This window comes from Zeus faber, assembly GCF_960531495.2.
Source record: "Zeus faber genome assembly, chromosome: 1".
NCBI classification, from domain to species: Eukaryota; Metazoa; Chordata; class Actinopteri; order Zeiformes; family Zeidae; genus Zeus; species Zeus faber.
Window position 1 is genome coordinate 18,767,531 of NC_137193.1, and position 20,401 is coordinate 18,787,931.

Consider the following 20,401-nt stretch of genomic DNA (forward strand, 5'->3'; position numbering starts at 1 on the left):
CCATACACTGATGAGCAGACTTCACCTCTGTTTTGATGCTAATAAGCAAATCCACATGGTTGACTCAAATGGAACGGAATTTTCACTTTCTGAACCCGGATTTTTCCACCTCTGATTTTGGCCTTTGATCCATTGTGTTTTACTGGATTGTATTCCACGTATCTTTTTTCACCACTGTGTAATTGCTGAGGTGTGAAGTAGGCATATTAGTCATCCTTTGACCTTTGTCTTTTGAGGAGAGCGTTCTAAATACACATACAGTACATCATGTTCTCTATCATATAACCTAAACCTACATATATACATAGCAACTTGTCAAGTTGCATTAAGTGTAATTAAGCTCGGTAACCTTCTAGCTTCTAGTGTTTTCCACCCAACACACAGAGTCCTCTTTCCAAACATCTCACCACGTCACCCCCTCCATGACCATACACCAGGGTTCCTTAACCGTTGGTGGACGGTGCCATCTCAGCCCGGCTGCGGGGGTCCCTGGTGTCGTTGAGCGGGCACTCGCTGGCGGCCCGGCACCAGAACACCTGCTTGTAGGACTTCCGGAAGTTCTCAGACAGGAAGGCGTAGATAATGGGGTTGACGGAGGAGTTGCTGTATGCCAGGCAGTGGGCGACCATGCGAAACACGAACGATGCCTGGTTGAGCGGGAAGTGGCCGAACACCACCCACAGGTGGACGATGTGGTGGGGCAACCAGGACAGGCCGAAGACAACCACCACCACCAGGACGGTCTGGGCGGTCTGGATGGGGGTGGGAGTGTGTGGGTGGAGGGGGTTAAAGAGAAAGTCACAATGCTGCTTATCACATTATAATGGCCAGACCATAATATTTTGACATCGACTTTCCAGGGTAGATCACGAGTGGAAAAATGGGTTGACACACACCAATTGGTGGAATAAGGATTTAAATTACAATGTTTGTGTAAAAAGTATTGATCACTCAAACCTTCTTTTTGGAAATTTCCGATTTCTTGGAAACGTTCCTCAGCTTTTTGTGCAAATGATTTAAAACCTGTAAATTATATACAGTGGTGTTAGGTGGTGTTTTTTTTATTCTCTGATTTGTAAGAGCATCAATGCAGTTAATGAAGTAACTCTACACTGAAAACTACAGTCATTGGAGTCACTTAAATAAAATGCTTAAGATCTATATTTTGTAGCTGTTCTCAACTTGAAATTGAGAAATTAAGATGCAGATTTTTAGTTAAGAAAACCTTGACAATGTATTCATATATAAGGTATATAAGGTATAACAAATTAAAGCAAAGAAACACTTTTTAAAATTGATCCAAGGACTTATTTTAGTGTACTTTCATATTTTCTATATAATATTATATACGATAGATGAGAAATCTGGCAATATACAATGAACCTAAAAAATAACAATAAACAATTCACACCACAAAATAGGAAATTGTCCAATATTGGATGCAGGGTATATAATAAAATATATATATATAATAAAATCTGCAGTTATACTTTCTAATATAATATAATTTAATATAATATAATATAATATAATATAATATAATATAATATAATTCAATATTATATTATATTATATTATATTATATTATATTATATTATATTATATTATATTATATTATATTATATAGAGCAAAGTTCGATTAGTTTTTTGCCATTTTTATCATTTCACGTCCAAGTCCAAAAATGCAAAGCTATATACACACTCACCTTTGCATAACACACAGATATCAGAGTGAGAGGCAGCAGATAACCGAACACAAAGGTGCAGACCACGTAGACCTTCCTGTGGGTGTCCGGCCATTCTTCCCAGCAGAACGTGTGGTTGTCCGCCCCCCTCACGATGCCCTGGTAGTGGGCCACCGGGGCTGCCATGGCCAGGGCCAGGGTCCAGATGCCCACGACCCCCAGCAGGGCGTGCCTCCCCACCCGGATGGACGAGGACCTCCTGGCGTGCACGATGGCCACGTAGCGGTCCACGGACATGGCGGAGAGGGTGAAGACGCTGACCAGCATGGACACGGTGAAGAAGTAGTGGATGAACTTGCAGATGAAGCCACCCAGAACCCAGGTGGGCAGCATGTAGATGGTGGACTGGAAGGGGACGCAGAAGAGCAGGTAGGACAGGTCGGCCAGGCTCAGGTTGAGGATGAAGATGTTGGTGGAGCTCCGGGGCTGGCCCGGCTTGGTGCGCGCCAGGACGCAGATCACCAGGCTGTTCCCAAGCGCCCCCATGATGAAGACCAGCGCGAAGACCATCAGGGAGATCAGGTTGTCGATGCCGATCCCCAACACCAGTTTGGTGGGGAGTTTCATTGAGTTTGCGTCCAGTGGTTCACTTTGGTTCTCCGTGAAGTCCATCTTCTCCGGGTTTTATGAATGGATCACAATTACGCGGCGGGGGGAAGTTCCATCTCCGTGGTAAACACCCCGGTGTGCACAGAAATATTTCAGTGTTTCAGTCGGTATTATTACACTGTGTGTACGACTCTATCCAAAAAGGTTGCAGGGACCTAGGGCGCGTCTGATAAGTGCCCCCCTGTCGGTCCAAGCGGCGTCTCCATTCTGTGCGCATCGACTCCCACCGACAGCCATACACCTGGAATAAACCAATCGGAATAAAGCACACACCCCTTATATGTCTAGATGCATAACTTAATTTCGTTTATTCCGGATCAAAGCGGGACCTGGTAAGTTATTCCTTAAAATGGAGCTGAGCATACCACTCCAAAGGCAGTAGTCTAGTATTATTAGTATTTTTGTTCAGATTTGTAGTATTATTTTTCTCCTTGGCTAAAAGTTTTCTCGGGCACGGCAACCGACGAACCCGCCGACATGGTTGAGGTCTTGTTGGAACCGGGGTGTTTCAGACATGTTGTCTTCCAAGTTTGATCCACACCGATCTACATTTGGATCATTGGACCAATTGGAATTAGTGGAAAATCCGTTGCAAATTACCCAGAGGTTTCAGAACGTTGGTGTACCGTGGTTTGTTTGTAGAGTGGGGCACTTTGTGACATAATCACCAAATTGGGGGACATTCACACTGTGTGAGCTGCACGGTGTAGACGCCATTGGTATGTAGTGGTCGCTAAGCGCAGGGTTTGCGCTGGGTCGAGACGATGCACTGGGTCGAGACAATGCCGCAGTCAATGGGAAGTTGGAAAATTGTAACTTGTGTTAGTAGTAATGCTGCTCGGAAAACTGTAATTGGTCACAGAGAGTCGTCCTTTTGTCACTTTGTCATCATTGCCGGACACGGCACATCAAAGCCGGATATGTTGTGATTTTAACATAAGGGTGTATTGCAAAACTGAAAATGAATTTTATTATACTGTATACCTTTATCAGGAGAACAAATTGCTGTGACTCAACTGGACATTGCTGCCTGCAGCTATATTTATAATTATGATTATGATTATGATTATTATGATGATGATGATTATTATTAGTATAATAATAATTATTATTATTATTACTGTTGTTGTTGTTGTTGTTGTTGTTGTTGTTGTTGTAATTATAATTAATTCTACCTAATGTACCTTATGAATACCTTATAAATAATAGTAGTAGTAATAGTAGTAGTGATTACTATTATCATTAGATTACTATTTTTTTTATTGTCGTTATTTTATTATTTAATCCACAACATTTAAAAAACTGAGCCGTTAAAAAAAAAATATATATTATTCCCTCAATTTCCATCAATGGCACGTCACTTACAGTGGTGCTGACCTCTTGTCACAGCAAGCCAAGAAGCTGTGATGGTCAGGCGGGGGAACAACATTATCCTTATGCAAGCATGTGTGTTTCCAACAGGCCAATAGTGGGAGATTTGTTTGGTGGATAACCATCTGGAAATGACGGGCAAGATGATGCGCTTGCCATGTCATTCGAGAACAGTGCCTGATGTTATCTGCAGCTTGGTTGTCCCGGGGCCATTGCAGAAATGTAAGACTGTCTGCAAATAATCTGGTTGTATTTCTAATGGGCCCGGTTGGACGAGTTAATCAACTGCACTCAGCAACTGCTGCTGGGAGCTATACACGTGTAAATCTGGAAAATCTCACATCTCGCATTTATGAAAAGGCACTGTCTTGATGTCTGATGATGATTGTAATGGGGATGTGGACAATGAGGATGGTCAGTGGCGTGCACGGGGGCATGCAAAAGTCTATCTTTGATGCATCTTTTTCCAATAGCATATCCTGGTGCCTGAAGGTACAGTATCAACTGTCCAAAGGTCTTAAGGGGTCTTGTCCCAGAGGGGGAGAATGTGGAGACAGAGGAAGGAGACAAAGACTGGAGCATTTCAAACAGTAAAATCACATTAAGGCCTATAAAAACCTGGTCCTCTCCGGCCCTAGTACACAGTCTATCCTAGGACCTAACCTGGTCCTTTCTGGCCCTAGTGCCCGGTCCCCCATAGACCATAATCTGGTCCTCTCTAACAGTTATTTCTGACTATATAATGTAAAACATCCTTCTTAAAAGCCAGAAAAACGACACTATGTACTGTATATGATCTGCTGTTTCACGAAAATGGAGCAACCCTTTCTGGGGTTTTTTTTTGCCCCTACCCGTGCACACCACTGACTATGAAAATGAAGAAGATGATGATGATGGTGGTGATGGTGATGATGATGAGGATGATGATGATGATGATGGATCATCAAAACAGGTGAAAAACATAGGCTGAACCTCTGCCATAGTTATTAGGCAGCATGACTTTGTTATAGCCAAACTATTATGGCCTACTTTCCAGAGGTGTTACATTTGTTTTTCAAGCGTTATCTTACCATATGTCCTTAAAGTCCCTGTGAAGTGAATTCAGTGATTTGTTTCCTAACACATAATACATATTAAGTAATTGCTGAAAACATGTGCAAAGACTAATCAGTGTAGCACAGTATTGTAGAGTTAGACCATTAAACTTTTTCTCAACATGTTTGTGTTACGGATTTTTTGGGCGGGGCTAAATCATGACTCGATGACGTAGAGAGGTCATACTTGGCATGGCCCAGAGTTTGGGATGAAATGCTGTCTCAGGAATGGAGTAAAAGGCGTCTTCAGGGAGACTGTGAACTCATGCCCGGATGCCCGGGACAAAAAAGAACCGTCCTGTTGTTTTGACAGTGTGGTGTTTGGTGATATGAGCATTAGCTGCACGCTAGCGGGCCACGGAGCCCCGACCTGACCTGTGGAGGAGCCTGCAGGGGGCAATGGAGAGGGGTGGAGCGAGCAGGGGGCAGCAGAGAGCAGGGAGGAATCAGCAGGGGGCAGCGGAGAGGGGTGGAGGAGGCAGCAGGGGGCAGTGGAGAGCCGGGAGTCCGGCAGCCAGACAGCAGCACTTTGAGGTGGAGCAACTAGACGCACCGGACTGGGTTCAGCAGAACATTTAAACATGGAAGTTACTCCAATGTAAATGTTCAACACGATTACAGGGACTGGGCTTGGTTTCAGCCTCTTCAGTGGACAAGCCGCCAGCCTCTTAAAACCGAGGGAACTGCCTTTTCTTTCATGACTTTAAACCATAATTTATATTCTTGGTGATTTTTTTTTGGTCATTCAAATTTGGCTGTGTGGTTAATAATACATTGTTCTGTGGTGTGAGAAACTCAGCAGCCTTGTGTTGCCATGGCAACTGTATACACTAAAGACTGAGTGCCGTGAGTATCGACTGGCTGAATGTTATACCCGTTGTGCTTCTGTTCAGAGGGAGACGGACAATTTTACCCAGAACATTGATTTAAGAAAAAAAAACTGAAGCTGAGGAATCTATTATGATAAAAAAGTCCTAATATTAAATTTACTATTTTATCTTATTATTCAGTCAGCTGAATTATGTCAGCACTAAGGGCAACGCCCCTCTGCCCTACTTTATTAAACCTTCTTTCTTCTGTAATTTGTTTCAACCCTTACTACTACTACTGTAAATTTCCCCTAAATCACAGAATGCACTTTACAATCAAAGTACTGTCTAGGCTACAGTTATATATTATTTATACATGGTTTCTTAGAGAAGTGGATGACTTTTTTTGTACGCCTTAAAACTTGGAATCTTAACGTTTCAAAAAAAACAGAATCGAATCAGAACCCATTTTATTTGTGGGGTACATTTACATAGGAAGAACTTGTTCTGGTGAGGTTTGGTGCATAAGAGTAAATGACTCGGGCTTTAGGGCAAAATTTAAAACAATTTTTTTTGTGGCTGTAATAACATTTTTTTGCAGTGCACCACACAATGTTATTGTTTTCTATCCGAGTGCTGCACCAGCACTCCTTATCCTCTGCTATTATGAATTGGTGGAAAAACAACATGTTTTTTCCAGCAACAGAAATACTGGAAAAACGTGATCAGGGCGTTATGCTGTGAACACGCCTAGGGGGATGAAGCAGCGGTGGATGTTCCTGCCCTCTGTTTCTCATGAGGCCCATGACAGCCGCCCAGAGTCAGACCTGTGGTTGCCATGGTGCCAAGCCGCCCGAGCAGACGGCAGAACCCTTTTCACCAATAATTTGAAATGGGCTCATTTCAAATTATGTTTGTTATGTTCGTCTTTGGATTTATTTTTCTTTTCACCAGCCTGCGTAAAGAATTCCAAAAGCCTGATAATTATAACAACATTGAATAGGTAACCACAGTATCATCAGGTATGCTTTTTTTGATAATAAAATATTTTTAGCTAATAATTTGTGTACGTGTAATAAGAGTGACTTTATTATACAATGTTTTAAAGAAAGCTAAGGGAGACTATTTTGAGTTACAACAGCTTTGTGCTCACATTGCTTTGTTTTATGACAGCACACTTTCCTTAGCAACAGCCTCAGAAATACAACAATTAAAGAAGAAAATAAAATAATTGTTTAAGCAATAGATAGGATAAAGAGAAAATATTAGATCAGTTAAAACAGGACACGATAAAATTTGATTAATTTGGATATATTGAGATAAGATCATATTATATTATATAACTTAAATTATAAGGGATGTTTAATTAAGATCAAATAGGGTCAAGTTTACTTAGTATTCCATTGATGCCTTATTGAATCCCTCTGGGGAAATTCGAGAGTTACAGTACTCAAAGTTACATTGGTTGTACAAAAAAAAAACTACCAGTAAGTTTTATTTTATATTTCAAATTACTATTATCGTTAAACCCAAAAATAGAATAAGACAGAATAAAGAACCGACATCGTCTGTGTTGTATCCCACAACCACACATCCCAGCATGCAGCCTTCAAAGCACACAGAGAAACAGCACAACATAAACTCAGTCACCACCTGAAAAGCATCCATCAGCGCCGCAGTGCAGCAGTACATCAACCCACCAGCAGAGGACGTGATGGAGGTCTGACTCCACCAGGACCACCATCAGGTGTGACCACAGATGCATGAGTCCATGACATTACATTATATTACACAATTTTTCTGAAACTACATACAGGTGCCACCACCACCATCAAAGAGATGTTTTTTTGTAAAATTGTCAGTTTATCTGCTTATAATTAACGCCCCGTTGACCAGTGCATTTATTCTTCTGTTGATTTAATGCATATTGACCGAGCATTTACCTCACATATAGTTCACAATTTAGGAAAAAAAAAAGGTCAGGAACTGTGCATTTTATCAGGTTTTTCAGGGTTTTAATTTATTCTTTTTGCACTGGCTACATCCACACTAATGAAACAGACTAGAAACAGGAAGTTACGTCGCTTCGTACTTGCAATCCACTGTAGCCAATCTTAATATGTAATGCGTTAAGAAAGGTTGTGGTATGAACAGTTATGGGAACCGACATTTCAATAAGGCCTGGGTTGAAAAATAACAAACCTTTGGGCAGGACATAGCGGGGTAAAATAAAGGCTTTTGACAAAAGGAGGATGGACTCTTTGGTCCCAAATGCTTTGAAAAAAAAAATAGGCCTAAGTGCCCAGTTGGGAAATCTTGGTGAATGGTATGAGGAGGCACAAGCTTGAGGCATCTCAATGAAAGTCTTTGTCTCCAGTGGACAAAATGATGAAATGATGAACGACGCCGTTTCCCCACAAACTCAGTGCAAACCTCCGTTTTGTTTTTCCAAAAACACAACATTTGGTTCCTGACGCTGCTGCTGAACAATGAGCAGGGTGTTGTGTGGATTGTTGAAGCATGCAGCGTCATGACATCAGATGAGGATCGCATCTGTCGTCTGTTTGTTTGGAGTGAAGTCACGATCTGCGCCGCTCAGAGTGTGTTGCTCTGCGATCCAGCTGCGATGAGATTCTCACCAGATCTTCATCTGTGCATGAAAAGGCCGTAACTCATTCTATATCAAATCCCAAAAAGCCCGCTAAGCCAGTGAGCTCATAAAGTCTCTGTGTGAGTCTTGTGTGTTTCTCTAACTCTACCCAAATTTCAATGTCCTCTCACCCAATGGTTGGTGTGCGTTTTGAATTCAGCATTCAGGTTTATTTAATTTTCATGTGGCCCCCCTACGTGAACAATTTCAAATTGTTCTGATTTCAAGATCTGGTTGGTTGGAGGTGGGAAATTCCCTGGGTGTTTCTGCTCTGGCTGTGCAATTTCAGATTTCCAGATCTTAGTGGAACTAGGATCCCTAGTATTTACGCATAGTAATCTGATATTTAAATGAAATGAAAGGAAAACATCCCCTAGACGGTATTACAGTACATTATTACATCAATAAAAAGTGGACCTAGGCTAAATCTTAAATTCAATCAGCAGGCGGAGGCAGAGGGAGGAAGCAAAAAAGCCCGTTCTCTTTCTGAGAATGGGCTTTTTGCTTCCTCGCTCTGCGGAACCAATATCTCTATTTTTGTAAATATCAGGTTTTATATTTAGAAAAAAAATGATTAGAGATGATGAACAGACGATTGCCTGCAGCGATGAAAGCCACAGGCCAAAGGATTTGCACTCCTCTCAACCCCTCATTAAAACCATTTAAACGCCTTTTGTGAGTGTGTTTCTGGATCCATCTTGACTTCTGAGTGCAGAAGATGTGCCTTTGCCTGGCAACGTTTTAATCGTGAACAGTTGTCAGGACCCCCCCGATCCAATGTTTCTCAAATGGGGGGCCCTAAAAAATGCCCTAAATGTCTAGGAGGGCCGAAAATATCAAATTGATTAAGAATATCAGCAGAAAGTGGAGAATGACGTGAGGGTTTGTCGTCCATCAACGGACACACATATTAAATCTCTATTATCTATTAAATCTCATATTAAATATGGACTCTCTTCCGCTTTACTTTCACTGCATGTTGCACAAAAAGCCAGGTGAAAATACTGTTCTCATAATTTCGTGGAGCAAAATAAAAAAAATGGAAACTTTGTTGGGGCTCTGCAAAAAACAGCACCCTGGAGAAGTTGTCCTCTAAGTCCTTTAAGCGAATTACCTGGCTAAACTTGTCTAAATATCAAATTGTAATATAGATATCTAAATGCGCCTCTGTTAATTGTGAATGGTATGTAGCTGATGAGCTGTGCGATCAGAGCGCTGTGTTTTCCACCCCGAATGCAAATGCGTCGTCGCACGGAGCCAACGATTCCATCAACGCTTGGCAGGAGCCTCGGTGCTCGTCCGCGGCATAATGCCGCTGTTTGTTTAGTGCCACGGCAGCATCACGGCCTCTTGTTTCAAAAACGAGGAACCGGGAGTATTTTTTAGACACCGCTGCTGTGAATAAAAAAAAGGCCTCTTTGATTATTATGATAATGATTTCATGATGATATGGGATTGAAGAGACATTTGGGAATTTCCTGTTGTGTGGCGTGATATTGGGAATAAGTTGTTTAAAGAAAAGAAAGACGTATTCCAGTTCCAGAAAGTGGCAATCCTTCCGTGTTTTTGCTCCACCCATGCACTGAGCACATCGTTTTATGGGTTATGCTCATTACCAGATCCAGGCTTATTATCTGAACCCGAAATTGACAAACCCTGCTTTTCTAACTTTTAGCTTGTCGTAAACAAATAGTTTTTAACTGTGCACCATTAATGGTGTCGATCAATATTACATAATGTAGGGTCTAAACGGAGGCTCAAGTTCCCCTCTGCGGTCATGTGTTAAGGTCATGCTTTATTTAAAATTTTCAGAGGCTTTAACAGTGTCCGCAGCCATCTCATTGCAACAGAGGAGATTCAATCCACGAGTATAGTAGATATTCAGCCGCCTCTCTGCGTGGGCGTCCTGGTCCCTAGATCAACATTCCTCCGGGGGGTCTAAAGGATATCTCCCGTGTTTGTGTCCCACTGCCTTACCACCATGGCCGCCTTTGTCCCCTCAACCCTCCCGCCTCAGGAACAAAGCCAAGCGTCTTCTGGACTCGAGGGCATGGCCGGTGCGCTCCACCCACGCCTGGCATTCCTGCTCCCTGTCTCGCTCGGGGCCGTGGGCGTGGGGCCGAGCTCTGTCCCTATAGGAAGGACAGACGAAGCTCTGTGTCCGCAGCCGAGTGGACAAACATGTCTCCCTCCAAGTGCCCCTCCTCATCGCTCAGTTTGTAGAGTGGGTAAAAACACGAGGAGAGCTAGAAGAGCACTAGAGCGCGTCTGCGGCGCAGAGGCATGGTATGAGATCAAAAATCTCATGAGCCTTTTACACCGTAAAAGTCTTGTCTCCGTCTCTGTAAACCTCCCTGGTCCCCTGCTGCCGTAATAAACCCCCCCAAAAAAAGCAAATGGAAAATGTGACTTGTCCTAATAAATAAACAGATACAATTAATTTGATTTTCCTCCAGTCAATGGCATACCCACTGCAGAGATTGGTAATCAAAGTTTGTTTTTCTTTTGTTAATTCAATCCTCTCTCTCTCTTCCTCCCGCTCGGTCACTTCCCCTCAACATGACCTCACACCACAATCTGCGGAGGGTGCGGTGCTGGAGCTTTGCGGTTTCGGTGTCCATTTTTTGCGACTTGTGAAAAGGTCTCTTGTAATTTCCTTCTGTGCTCGGAAATTTAAAAAGGGGCTAGAGACTACGTACCCGAGCGTGAGGCAGCCGGTCGCTCTGAATTGGATGCCAGGTCCAACAGGGTTGCACCTACAGAAACAACTCACACCTAAAGACGACGAGACGTCCAATGAGCCCCGACCTGCAACGTTTAAGCTTGAGCCGAAATCCACTCCAACACAAGTAGAACATCCAAACCCCAGACGAGCTGCGCTTGGGACGGGAATCGAACCCCGGGTCTCTGCACGCTACGGGGTGACAGCTCGGGTCATCGTGCGCCTCGATTCCAAGATTCAAGATTCAAGAAGTTATTTGTCAAATACATACAGTATACATACGGTCATATATATGCAGTGAAATGTCATGACACCCGGTGCTTGGGCACAATTAGCTCTATAAGCTATATAAGCTCGAAAAACACTAAAAATACTAAAATGTGCGTAAACGACACGAGGCGCCCGCGCAGGCGGCGGCGAGGGGCGGAGATGCCGCCCCGGGAAACGAATAATCGCTTTTCTTTGAAATCGAGAGGCAATCCAACCCGCCGTGCAAGTCGTAGAATGTCTTTAGTATTGTAAATACTTGTAGCTGCACTCCCCCGCACTCCCTCGGAATCTACTTGGACTGTTTTCACTTCTCACCCGAAGAAATAAGAGTCGTCCTTCAACAAGAGACGTCTGTTCCGGTGCATTGATATTCTGATGCATGGGTGTTTTCTAACACAACATCTCCTGCTACAACTTCTGCTTTGTTTTCTCCGCGCTGCCGCCGCTGCCGTAGATGGAGATAAAACGTCCTGGAATTCCTGTAACGCGGCGCAAAGCCAAATTCAATAAAAGGTCAAACCTATTAGCAATCCAGGAGTTTTTGAATTTAAAAAGGTGAACATGTCGGCGGCCGTTCTTACACTTCCTGGGTCGCTTGAAGCTCTGTGTCGCAAAACGTGCAAACAAAATCTAGGAGAACCTTATCATTTGTACAGATATGAACGTGCAATCTTTTAACAATGTTCTGTGGATGTTCGTTTGATACCAAAGTATGGTTTTTTTTAATTACATGTGTATTTATTTTAAATTGTTTATTTAAAATTTTTATTTCCTCCTTATCTTTGCCTTGTTATTTTATCTTTTTATGCCCTACGTAGTTGTTGCCTGTCATGCCCTAAGAATTTCATTGTATTGTGTTGTACTGTACACTTGACAAATAAAACACTTTGAACTTTGAACTTTTGAACTTTGAATAAGTGGCACCAAACTAGCCCAGAAAAACATATTGAATAAAAGTATAAAGTTGTATGAAATCTGTATGAAATGGGAAATACTCCTGTAAGAAAACATCCACCTTCGTTATGTGTTCATATTCTAGATGAATCATTTATACATAATATGTATGATTTATTAGGATTTTAGGGTTTCATCACAGTGCAAAACACAAGATAATAGATAAACTTTCCATAATTTTGACCTTGATCACGCATCACAAGTTTCCTTGCGCTCGATTTTTCCCTCCACACGTTCGCTTGTGTGGCTGTGAATCCAAGTTAAACACCATCCATTTGGGAGCTAAATCGGGGTTCCTCTCGACAAAGGCCTCTCAGTGCTGCTTTGGCCTGAGCTCACACTCAGAGATGACCCCCGTTGCCGCTGAGCGCCGGCTGAGGAACAATGGCTGACCCTGCACAGGGCGGCGGCGACTGCCTCCAGCCACTGAAGCTCCAGAAGAATGCCTGGATCCGGGCCAGAGCCATGGACATGGACATCTCTGCCACCGCCGCCTAGCCCCCCACCTGACCCGACGCATCATCTCCCATGGTGCATCAGGGCTGGGAGACGGCCCCCCTGCCTCCCTCCCTCCCTCCGCGCCTCTGGAACAGCCTTGAAGAAGCTCAGCCCCAGGTTGGCGTGGGGATTGCGGACTTGGAACGGGCACGGCAGAGGACTACTACTCGCCAGAGCGGACACAGCGTGGTGAACCCCACCCAACGTAGCAGAGACACAGCATGGCCACGGCGAGCACCTCAGGGCAGGGAGCCTTCGGGCTGGGCAGGAAAAAGAAGAACCCAGGCCTCATGGACCAAATTAGCACCTTCTTTGGTGGAAACAAGAAGAAGAGGAGCAAGGTGAGCGTCCGGGTGTGGCTGAATATCTTTTATATGGAGTGGCTGTTTGTAGGGAGCTCTGGTCTTTTTTGGTCAGACAAAAAAGGAACATTTCTCCATGAACCCTGGTTTTGGATATGCTAACATTGCTCTCGAGCTTCTGAACTTTTGCCCTGTAGATGATGTTCTAGAAAAGACCTTCTCACTTTGGTCAATGGAATTCATTTGGAAAGATAATGACAAAAAAAAAGAAAAGGTTCATCAGGTTTGCAAGGCTGTAAAAAAATTGCATTATAAGAACATACGATTCTGGACCCCTTTCTTCCCCACGCCTTCAAAATCAACGCCTTTTCTGAACCCAAAGATTAGAATACAAAGACAGTTTTTAGCGAATATTCCTCATTCCAACCCACAGATCGTGCAACTTGAAACCTAAAATAAAGACCAACCTGAACGTATGGAGAAGATCCTTGGGTTGGAATGCAAAAAATATTCACTGAAATCTTCCACTCTTCTGGGCTCAACACCTCCATCCCGGCTGCAGTTCAAGTGCCCTGAGAATTAATTGAAAAAGTTAAACTTGTCATGTGGCCTGGAGACGTGAGTGTGGTGATTTGATTCGACTGTGAAGGTTTGATGGTTGCTAGTTTCAAGATGCAGGTCTTCTCCGGGAGGAAGCCAGGAGTTGTAGGGTAAGAGGTGAGAAACCGGGCCTTGGTGAAGCTCTACAACCGCCTTTCCCTGATCAATACAAGTAAAAAGTATTATTATTTTGATCTGGGTGCATAACAATTTCAAACTATGTTGGCAAGACATTAATAACAAGGGTTGAATAAAATAAGAAGTAGAGCAGGCCTAAATACAAAAATTCAGTACAGAGTGGAATTTCTTTGTACATAATGTGTTGCCGATAAGATCTAAAAGTTGCCGAAACCGATTTAAGAAAATCTAAGGTTTCTTGTTCAAATAAAATCCATGCTGTTACGACTTTATATAATCTCTCTTGACTGCAGGTATGGTTGACATACATTCACAAAAAAGCGAAAGGAATCTGGGTTTGGATTTTACAACACTTGCTGGCAGCCGGACAGGGGCTTCAAATATGAGGAAAATAAAACAGATATGAAACAACCCTCGTACTTTTAAGGCAGCTGAAAGTACGCGGTGAGAGAGGGTTCTTAAAGTGCTGATAGGTCATGCAGCATAGGGGTGTTTGGGGCGTGGACCTCTGTAGGTGCTGTGAGCCTACTGCATCTAAACCCACACTGTCCACCATCACTGCTTTGATTCGGCATATAAGAATGGACTCTATTTGGAAGAATTATCAAGATGCCACCTAGAGGTGAATCTGTAATACGTTCAACAGTTCAACAGTTTGGTGAATTACATTGGGCATTTTTCATGTCCTTAATTTTTCATAGAGTGTAACACTGCGATAATCGAAAGTTCAGTGGATTATTGCATTAACATAGGCCTTTTCTAAATGTTGTTTTGAGCTGGCTAACACGTATGAATGGCCACTGGAGTGCCTAGCCAGACAAAACATAACAGATCGATACCATGAATCAGGATTTAGGAACGTGGTGAACTGTGGCTCCAGTTCTGCTCAGTTCATTATTATTCATCTACAGCCCTCCAGATTATTCAAATGATTGTTATTAAAATAATGGTTTTTATTATTTTATCATTTCCTTTTTCATCAATAATTCATTTTTGTGAAACTGGACATAAAAATGACCTTAAATATGACTATATTATGGATTATGACAGTACTGCAACATTTTATTGCAACTTCCTTAAACAATTTGGATTACTTTTCAAGAATTATTCATCAAGCAGCTTTTGTTTTAGATTACAAGCAGTTCAGTAACTAAAGTTTAATAACTGATTAGAACATTACTGATGTTTTGCAGCATGACATCATGGTGGATTCAGCTTTTTTGGTGAAGAGCTGGATGCTGGATGGGGCTTTTCAACCTGACTGTTTGATGCATATATATGAGATATGGTTTACTGCATTTTTTCCTCTGCTCGGCCCTCCAGGGGTCGTTCCGGGGTCACCTGGCTTCATCGCCACAGCAGCCCTCCGCTCGTCGCCGCGGCAACGAAAACGCTGTTCTGCAATTCTTCAGGAGCATTGTGAGTATGGCGCCACGTCGCCCCTCAACTATTATAACATTATACAACATTATTAAACTCTAAATGATGCAGCTGTTCTGTGATTGCGTGCATTAACATCCATATGTTCCATTGTAATTCACCAAACTGATCAAAAACAAAGTATACTCTAAATTGGTTGGGGGGTATTACTTGAGTCTACTGTGGCTTTATACTCCAAAACCTTTTGAGATCACTTCTCCATCATCAGCTCACTCCAGTGTAACAGTGCCTGACGCCCAGCTGAGTCATTTCCATATTTAGGAAGATCCTGATTACAACGCGACGTGACTCCCCCATTTACACAGCAATGAAATTTGAATCAGGAAGCTTCTAATCAAAGAAATGCTCAAATTCCCAGGATTGCAGAGTAAGTCTCCGTCTCCTCTGAACGGTCCCACTGCCACTGTTTACTCGTTTTGTTCTGTGCAGGTTTCCTCCCCTCGTCCTAAATCAACGGTGAGTATTCGCACAAGTCTCCTCATCTGCACTTTTTTTCCACATCGCACTTTCAGTGTGTTTTACCCAAATGAGCACATTCATGGTTCTCTCATTCAATGTTTCTTCCTCCAGCCATCAGGCAGGTGCACACTCACACTCAGACCACAGAGCTCACTCTAATGTGATTTCCGTGCTTACTGTAGTGAACAACTTTCAGAGGGGTCGGAGCTGCATTCTCAGCAGAGCCGCCCCCCACCCCCAACCCCCAAAAAGTTTCTTCACCGTCCTGTCTGTTTCTCTTTCATGTGCAGTGGAGGGACGTCCTGGGCCTGGTACGTCCTTCACCCCTCACCCTCCGACCCAACAACACTCCTTCTCTGTGTAGAATAACACACACCCCTGTCGAGCCTTCGTGTGGTGTCTGCATCTTCCCCCTAACCCAGCCACACACTCCACACCAACACACTCAAACTTCATTTGTTCCATTTATTGCTGCTCGATTCCTCATAAAAGCAGAATGCTCGCACCACAGGGTCTGTTTTTTTGGTTCTAAGCTGGTAAATAACCAGTATTAGCACAGTGGTTCTCAACTTGTGGTCCGGAGACCCTCCAGGCATCCTTCTAGCGGCTCCAGGGGGTCCCCAGAAAAATTATAAATAGTTCAACAAGTTAAACCATCATTTCAATAATGACTGAATAGATCGCAGCTTCACTGTTATCTACCTTACTAGAGAATTAACACTAAATCATACCTAATAATAAAATGTTCTTCGATTTGGATACCAGAAACAAAATGAAACAGCGGCATAATATGTATGAAATCAAGGGTCCTTGACATGAAATATGTTTGAGAATCACTGGTGTAGAATCTAAAATATAAGATAGATATCTGGATAGAACTGGTATCTAAACTGGTATCTGTTATAATATCTAAGCCAGTGGTAAAATGCAATGATAATGTATTTTTTCAGGTTTCACTGAGCATGAACCCCTATATAAACAATATATATCATTACCCAAAATTGAGACGATATCAGCAGCAACATGCAACGACATACCCTTACCCTAATAAATGTATTTATCCATCCATTCATGCATCCATTCATCCATCCATCCATCCATCCATTCATTCATTCATTCATTCATTCATTCATTCATTCATTCATACAAACTCTTTTTATTTCTGATGTTTTATTTCTGCTTCCATCCAGAGCGACTCTCTGCTTCTGGATGACTTTGAAACTGAACGGCTTTTTATGAGCTGCAGCCGGTAAAAACCTTCTCTCAGGGACAGTGAACTGTGCGGAAGTGGTGTACTATCATACTATGTAGCACACTAAATTAGTATGTGAATGTTTTAAATATGTCTGAAACCACATTATGCTTTAAATGGTACCAGGATGCTGTATGTGTAGTATGTAGTACGTAGTATAAAGTATGTAGTATGTAGTATATAGTATGTAGTCTGTAGTATGTAGTATGTAGTATGTAGTATGTAGCATGTGGTATATAGTATGTAGTATGTAGTATGCCATTTCAGATGCAGGCTTGGTCTAGGGCCGGGCAATTTTCCAGAAAAAAATTTATAAACATCTTATTATTGTGTGTTGTATTTAAAGATGCAATAGTGATACATTAAACAACAAAAATGTTGTTTTCATATATTTTATATATATATACACAATCATGATATGAAAAATGTCACAATATGATATTTGATACCATGATATGGTGTTTTAGGGATATTTCCCAACCCTGCTTGGCCTGCATCACCTCCTTGTTCTTCTGTTTCTTCTGCCTGGCGTCCACCGCAACTCACTAATCCTCTCCTTGTCCCAAAACGTCCTGATGCTCTCATCTGGGAGTGTTGAATTGTGTTCTTTCATGCTCTAATGTCCTCCGTCTGACCATTGTGAACTGCAGCATGTGTTCCAAATCCATTTCTCTCCCCAAAGGTCCTATTATGGGTTATTATATTAGCATTGAATGAATCTGGTCCTTTCACATTTTTGTTTTATTATTTTTTTATCCTCCGTACCTGCTTCGTTCTCTTTCTAGCTCATGGTAGCAGATCTCTCATGCAGAATAGAGTCACCAGTTTCCTCCATTCTGTTTAAGATGATATTACAAAGATGACTAACCGGTTTTCCTTTCATGATAGAGAGAACAATGTGTTCAGGGCATACAGGTTAGGGATAATGTACAGCCAGTCTGGCATTATCACATAAATAACCCCCGATAGGGATATCAGGACTTCTATCACCCTGAAGGGTTATTTTGCAATAATGACCAACTGGCTGCACATTATCCCGCTTATTATACGACTACTTACCAAGTAAATTAATACACTGAGATGGAATATTGATTTCAAACTATTTCATAACTAGTGAGGCCAACCTATTCACTCTTATTAATGTTAAATTTGACATTTTTATTAATCGTGAAAGTAGACTAGCTGAATGGGACATTGGGGATTCGATTATTGATGTCTCTATATCGATATTGTTATCAATCTCAAGATTTTATTGTAGTTTCTATGAAGCGTCACCAAATGGCGCCACTAGATAGTGTCAGTGTGTAGGCGACGCGATACGAGGGATACAAAACCAGGCAGAGAAGCGGTTACCAGTGGAAAAGGTTATTAATAACAGAGCAGTGTAATAATATTTTAAAACATAAAGTAATGGGTTATGTAACATTTTATGTTTGAACAGAAACTTGTGGACATTTGAACCAATATTTCACTAGGAGGAGACATGCCTCAAATTGTCCAAGGCCTTGCAATCCCGTTGAGATCTCTGGTGACCCACGATGGGGTCGGGCACCCCAGGCTGGGAACCACTGACTTACAATACTTAGAGTACACCTAACCTCAAAGTTGTTCCTTACTCATACCTTTCAAGTTGTCGGTACAGCGAGGAAGCAGCGTCGTGGCTGCCGGTCCCCGGTCTTTAGGTCCGTCCTGTTTCTTACAAACCATCTTGTTCCAGGCTTCCTCGCCGCGCGCCGAGAGCACGAGGTCGCCGCTCCGGCGTCGCAGGGACCAAAGCACGCTGTCCAGGATCTTCAACCTGGTGAGCTCACCTGACCACCGCTTTCCAGTTCCCAGAAATCCCAAAATGACTCTTTGTGCCGCGTGAAGGACCCACCTGACGGCCGTTGTTCATGTTTTTGTTCTTTGCCTAAACGCTACAGTGATGCTTTCATCAGAGATCAGTGAGTAGCTTTGTGTGTGTGGAGACCATAACTGCAATGACGGATCATGGGCTTATTTAGTTCCCATTTTGTATTATTTTGTTTTAGTTTTAAACAACGTGCGAAATGCCTTAAGGTAGAGGTGAGGGGTCCATGGCCCCCTTTGGATCATCAAAGGAGTTGCAGGGAGTCTGCATCAGATATTTTATCTAAAATTTATTTTTAATATAAAATAAACCAAATACCTTACAATGCAATTAAATAGCTACAAATGGGGGGGGGGGAACAAATACAAAGCCTCTCCCCTTCCTGTGTTTCGTTCCTTGGTCATTCATTCTCAGTATTTTCTCACAGCAAACCCCCATCCACACTAACAATCATCTACAGTACATCCTCATACTTCATCATCGTATAACGCCACAAAAACACTTTATCTCCCAGAATTCAATCAGTACTTTCTTTTACGTTGGGTTATATCTGTGCATCTTGCCGTGGTATCTACCTCAGTCCTCCTCATTCCAAATCCCAATACATGTGAAGTTCGTGACAATCGAGATCGACGTGGTCAGCAACGTGGTTTTCCCTGAAAACGGCAACAATCCTCGTCTTGGTCGGGGGAGACCAACATCGACCCACTCTCCTCCCTCCCCCTCCTCCTTGTGTCTCTCTCAGGGAGAAACCAAGCCCCGCGCACCCCCTAAACGCTGGAGCACCATCTTCTGAGCTCTCTGCCGAGGACCAAGAGCCCCATCCACCGGGGACGGGGACCAGAGACCAAGACCAAGACCGAGGACGGAAGGGAGGCCTGCGTGCGGAGACCTCGCGGACCACCGTAGCCGATAACCCACTAACAGCAGACTCGTGTATTATTGAGGTGACGTGATGTGATGTTGGTAGAGCGACGTCAAGGCTCCTGAGACCACGCTCACCAGAGGGGGAGAAGTGACGATGTGGTGGCAACAGTAACCATGGCAACCCCCCTGTTAATCCTCCTCCTTAGAGGTTTTCGTTTTCTACGTCCTCCCTCGTTCTGTCAGTCTTTCTTCTAAGGGGTTAGTTTTTCTGCGTCCTCCCTCGTCCTTTCTACCTAACCTTGTACGGCTTTCGAAATGTGTTGAAACACTCAAGCCACGTCTTCTGTTGTCAATGAAGCTTTTGGCCTCTGGCTCCTTTCGGGGGCTCTCCGTCCGAGCGTTCTGTCCGCTGTGCGAGTTTGCGTCATTGTTTTTTTCTATCTGTCCCCTGTTCTCTCAATTTCTCTCCATGGATGTTTTCTCGCTGCTTCTTTTCTTTTTTGTTTTGTTTTGTTTTTTTAGAAACACCACTAACAAACGGACGAGTTAGTGAGTTTATTTCATTTGTTTGTGCCCGTGTTCACACCTCGACAGGGTGTTTGCCAACGTTGCTGTTTTGCACGAACGCAAAGTATGTTGTTGTGCAATGCAAATGAAAATGCAACTGGAAATCACACAAAAAAAATAATAACTGTGGCTAATATTGCTTGATCTAAAATAAACGTGAGCGCAGCTTCAGTGTTTTTAACAAATCGTGTAAATTATTATTCTT

The 20,401-nt window shown here is 42.8% G+C and overlaps 2 protein-coding genes across 2 annotated transcripts; one reads left to right on the forward strand and one right to left on the reverse strand.

The window, feature by feature from the left end:
• Positions 1-443: 443 nt before the first annotated feature.
• Positions 444-2,357, reverse strand: galr1a (galanin receptor 1a; the record flags this gene model as incomplete). Its single annotated transcript, XM_080012213.1, has 3 exons — positions 444-752; positions 958-1,023; positions 1,707-2,357. 3 exons carry the CDS (start codon positions 2,355-2,357, stop codon positions 444-446), a joined length of 1,026 nt encoding a protein of 341 aa, XP_079868339.1.
• A 10,503-nt stretch (positions 2,358-12,860) lies between these two features.
• Positions 12,861-19,689, forward strand: mbpa (myelin basic protein a). The gene is made up of 6 exons (XM_080013425.1): positions 12,861-13,063; positions 15,086-15,181; positions 15,632-15,658; positions 15,952-15,972; positions 18,631-18,714; positions 19,508-19,689. The coding sequence occupies exons 1-6, from the start codon at positions 12,944-12,946 to the stop codon at positions 19,556-19,558; spliced, it is 399 nt and encodes a 132-aa protein (XP_079869551.1). The 5' UTR covers positions 12,861-12,943; the 3' UTR covers positions 19,559-19,689.
• The last annotated feature ends 712 nt before the right edge of the window (positions 19,690-20,401 follow it).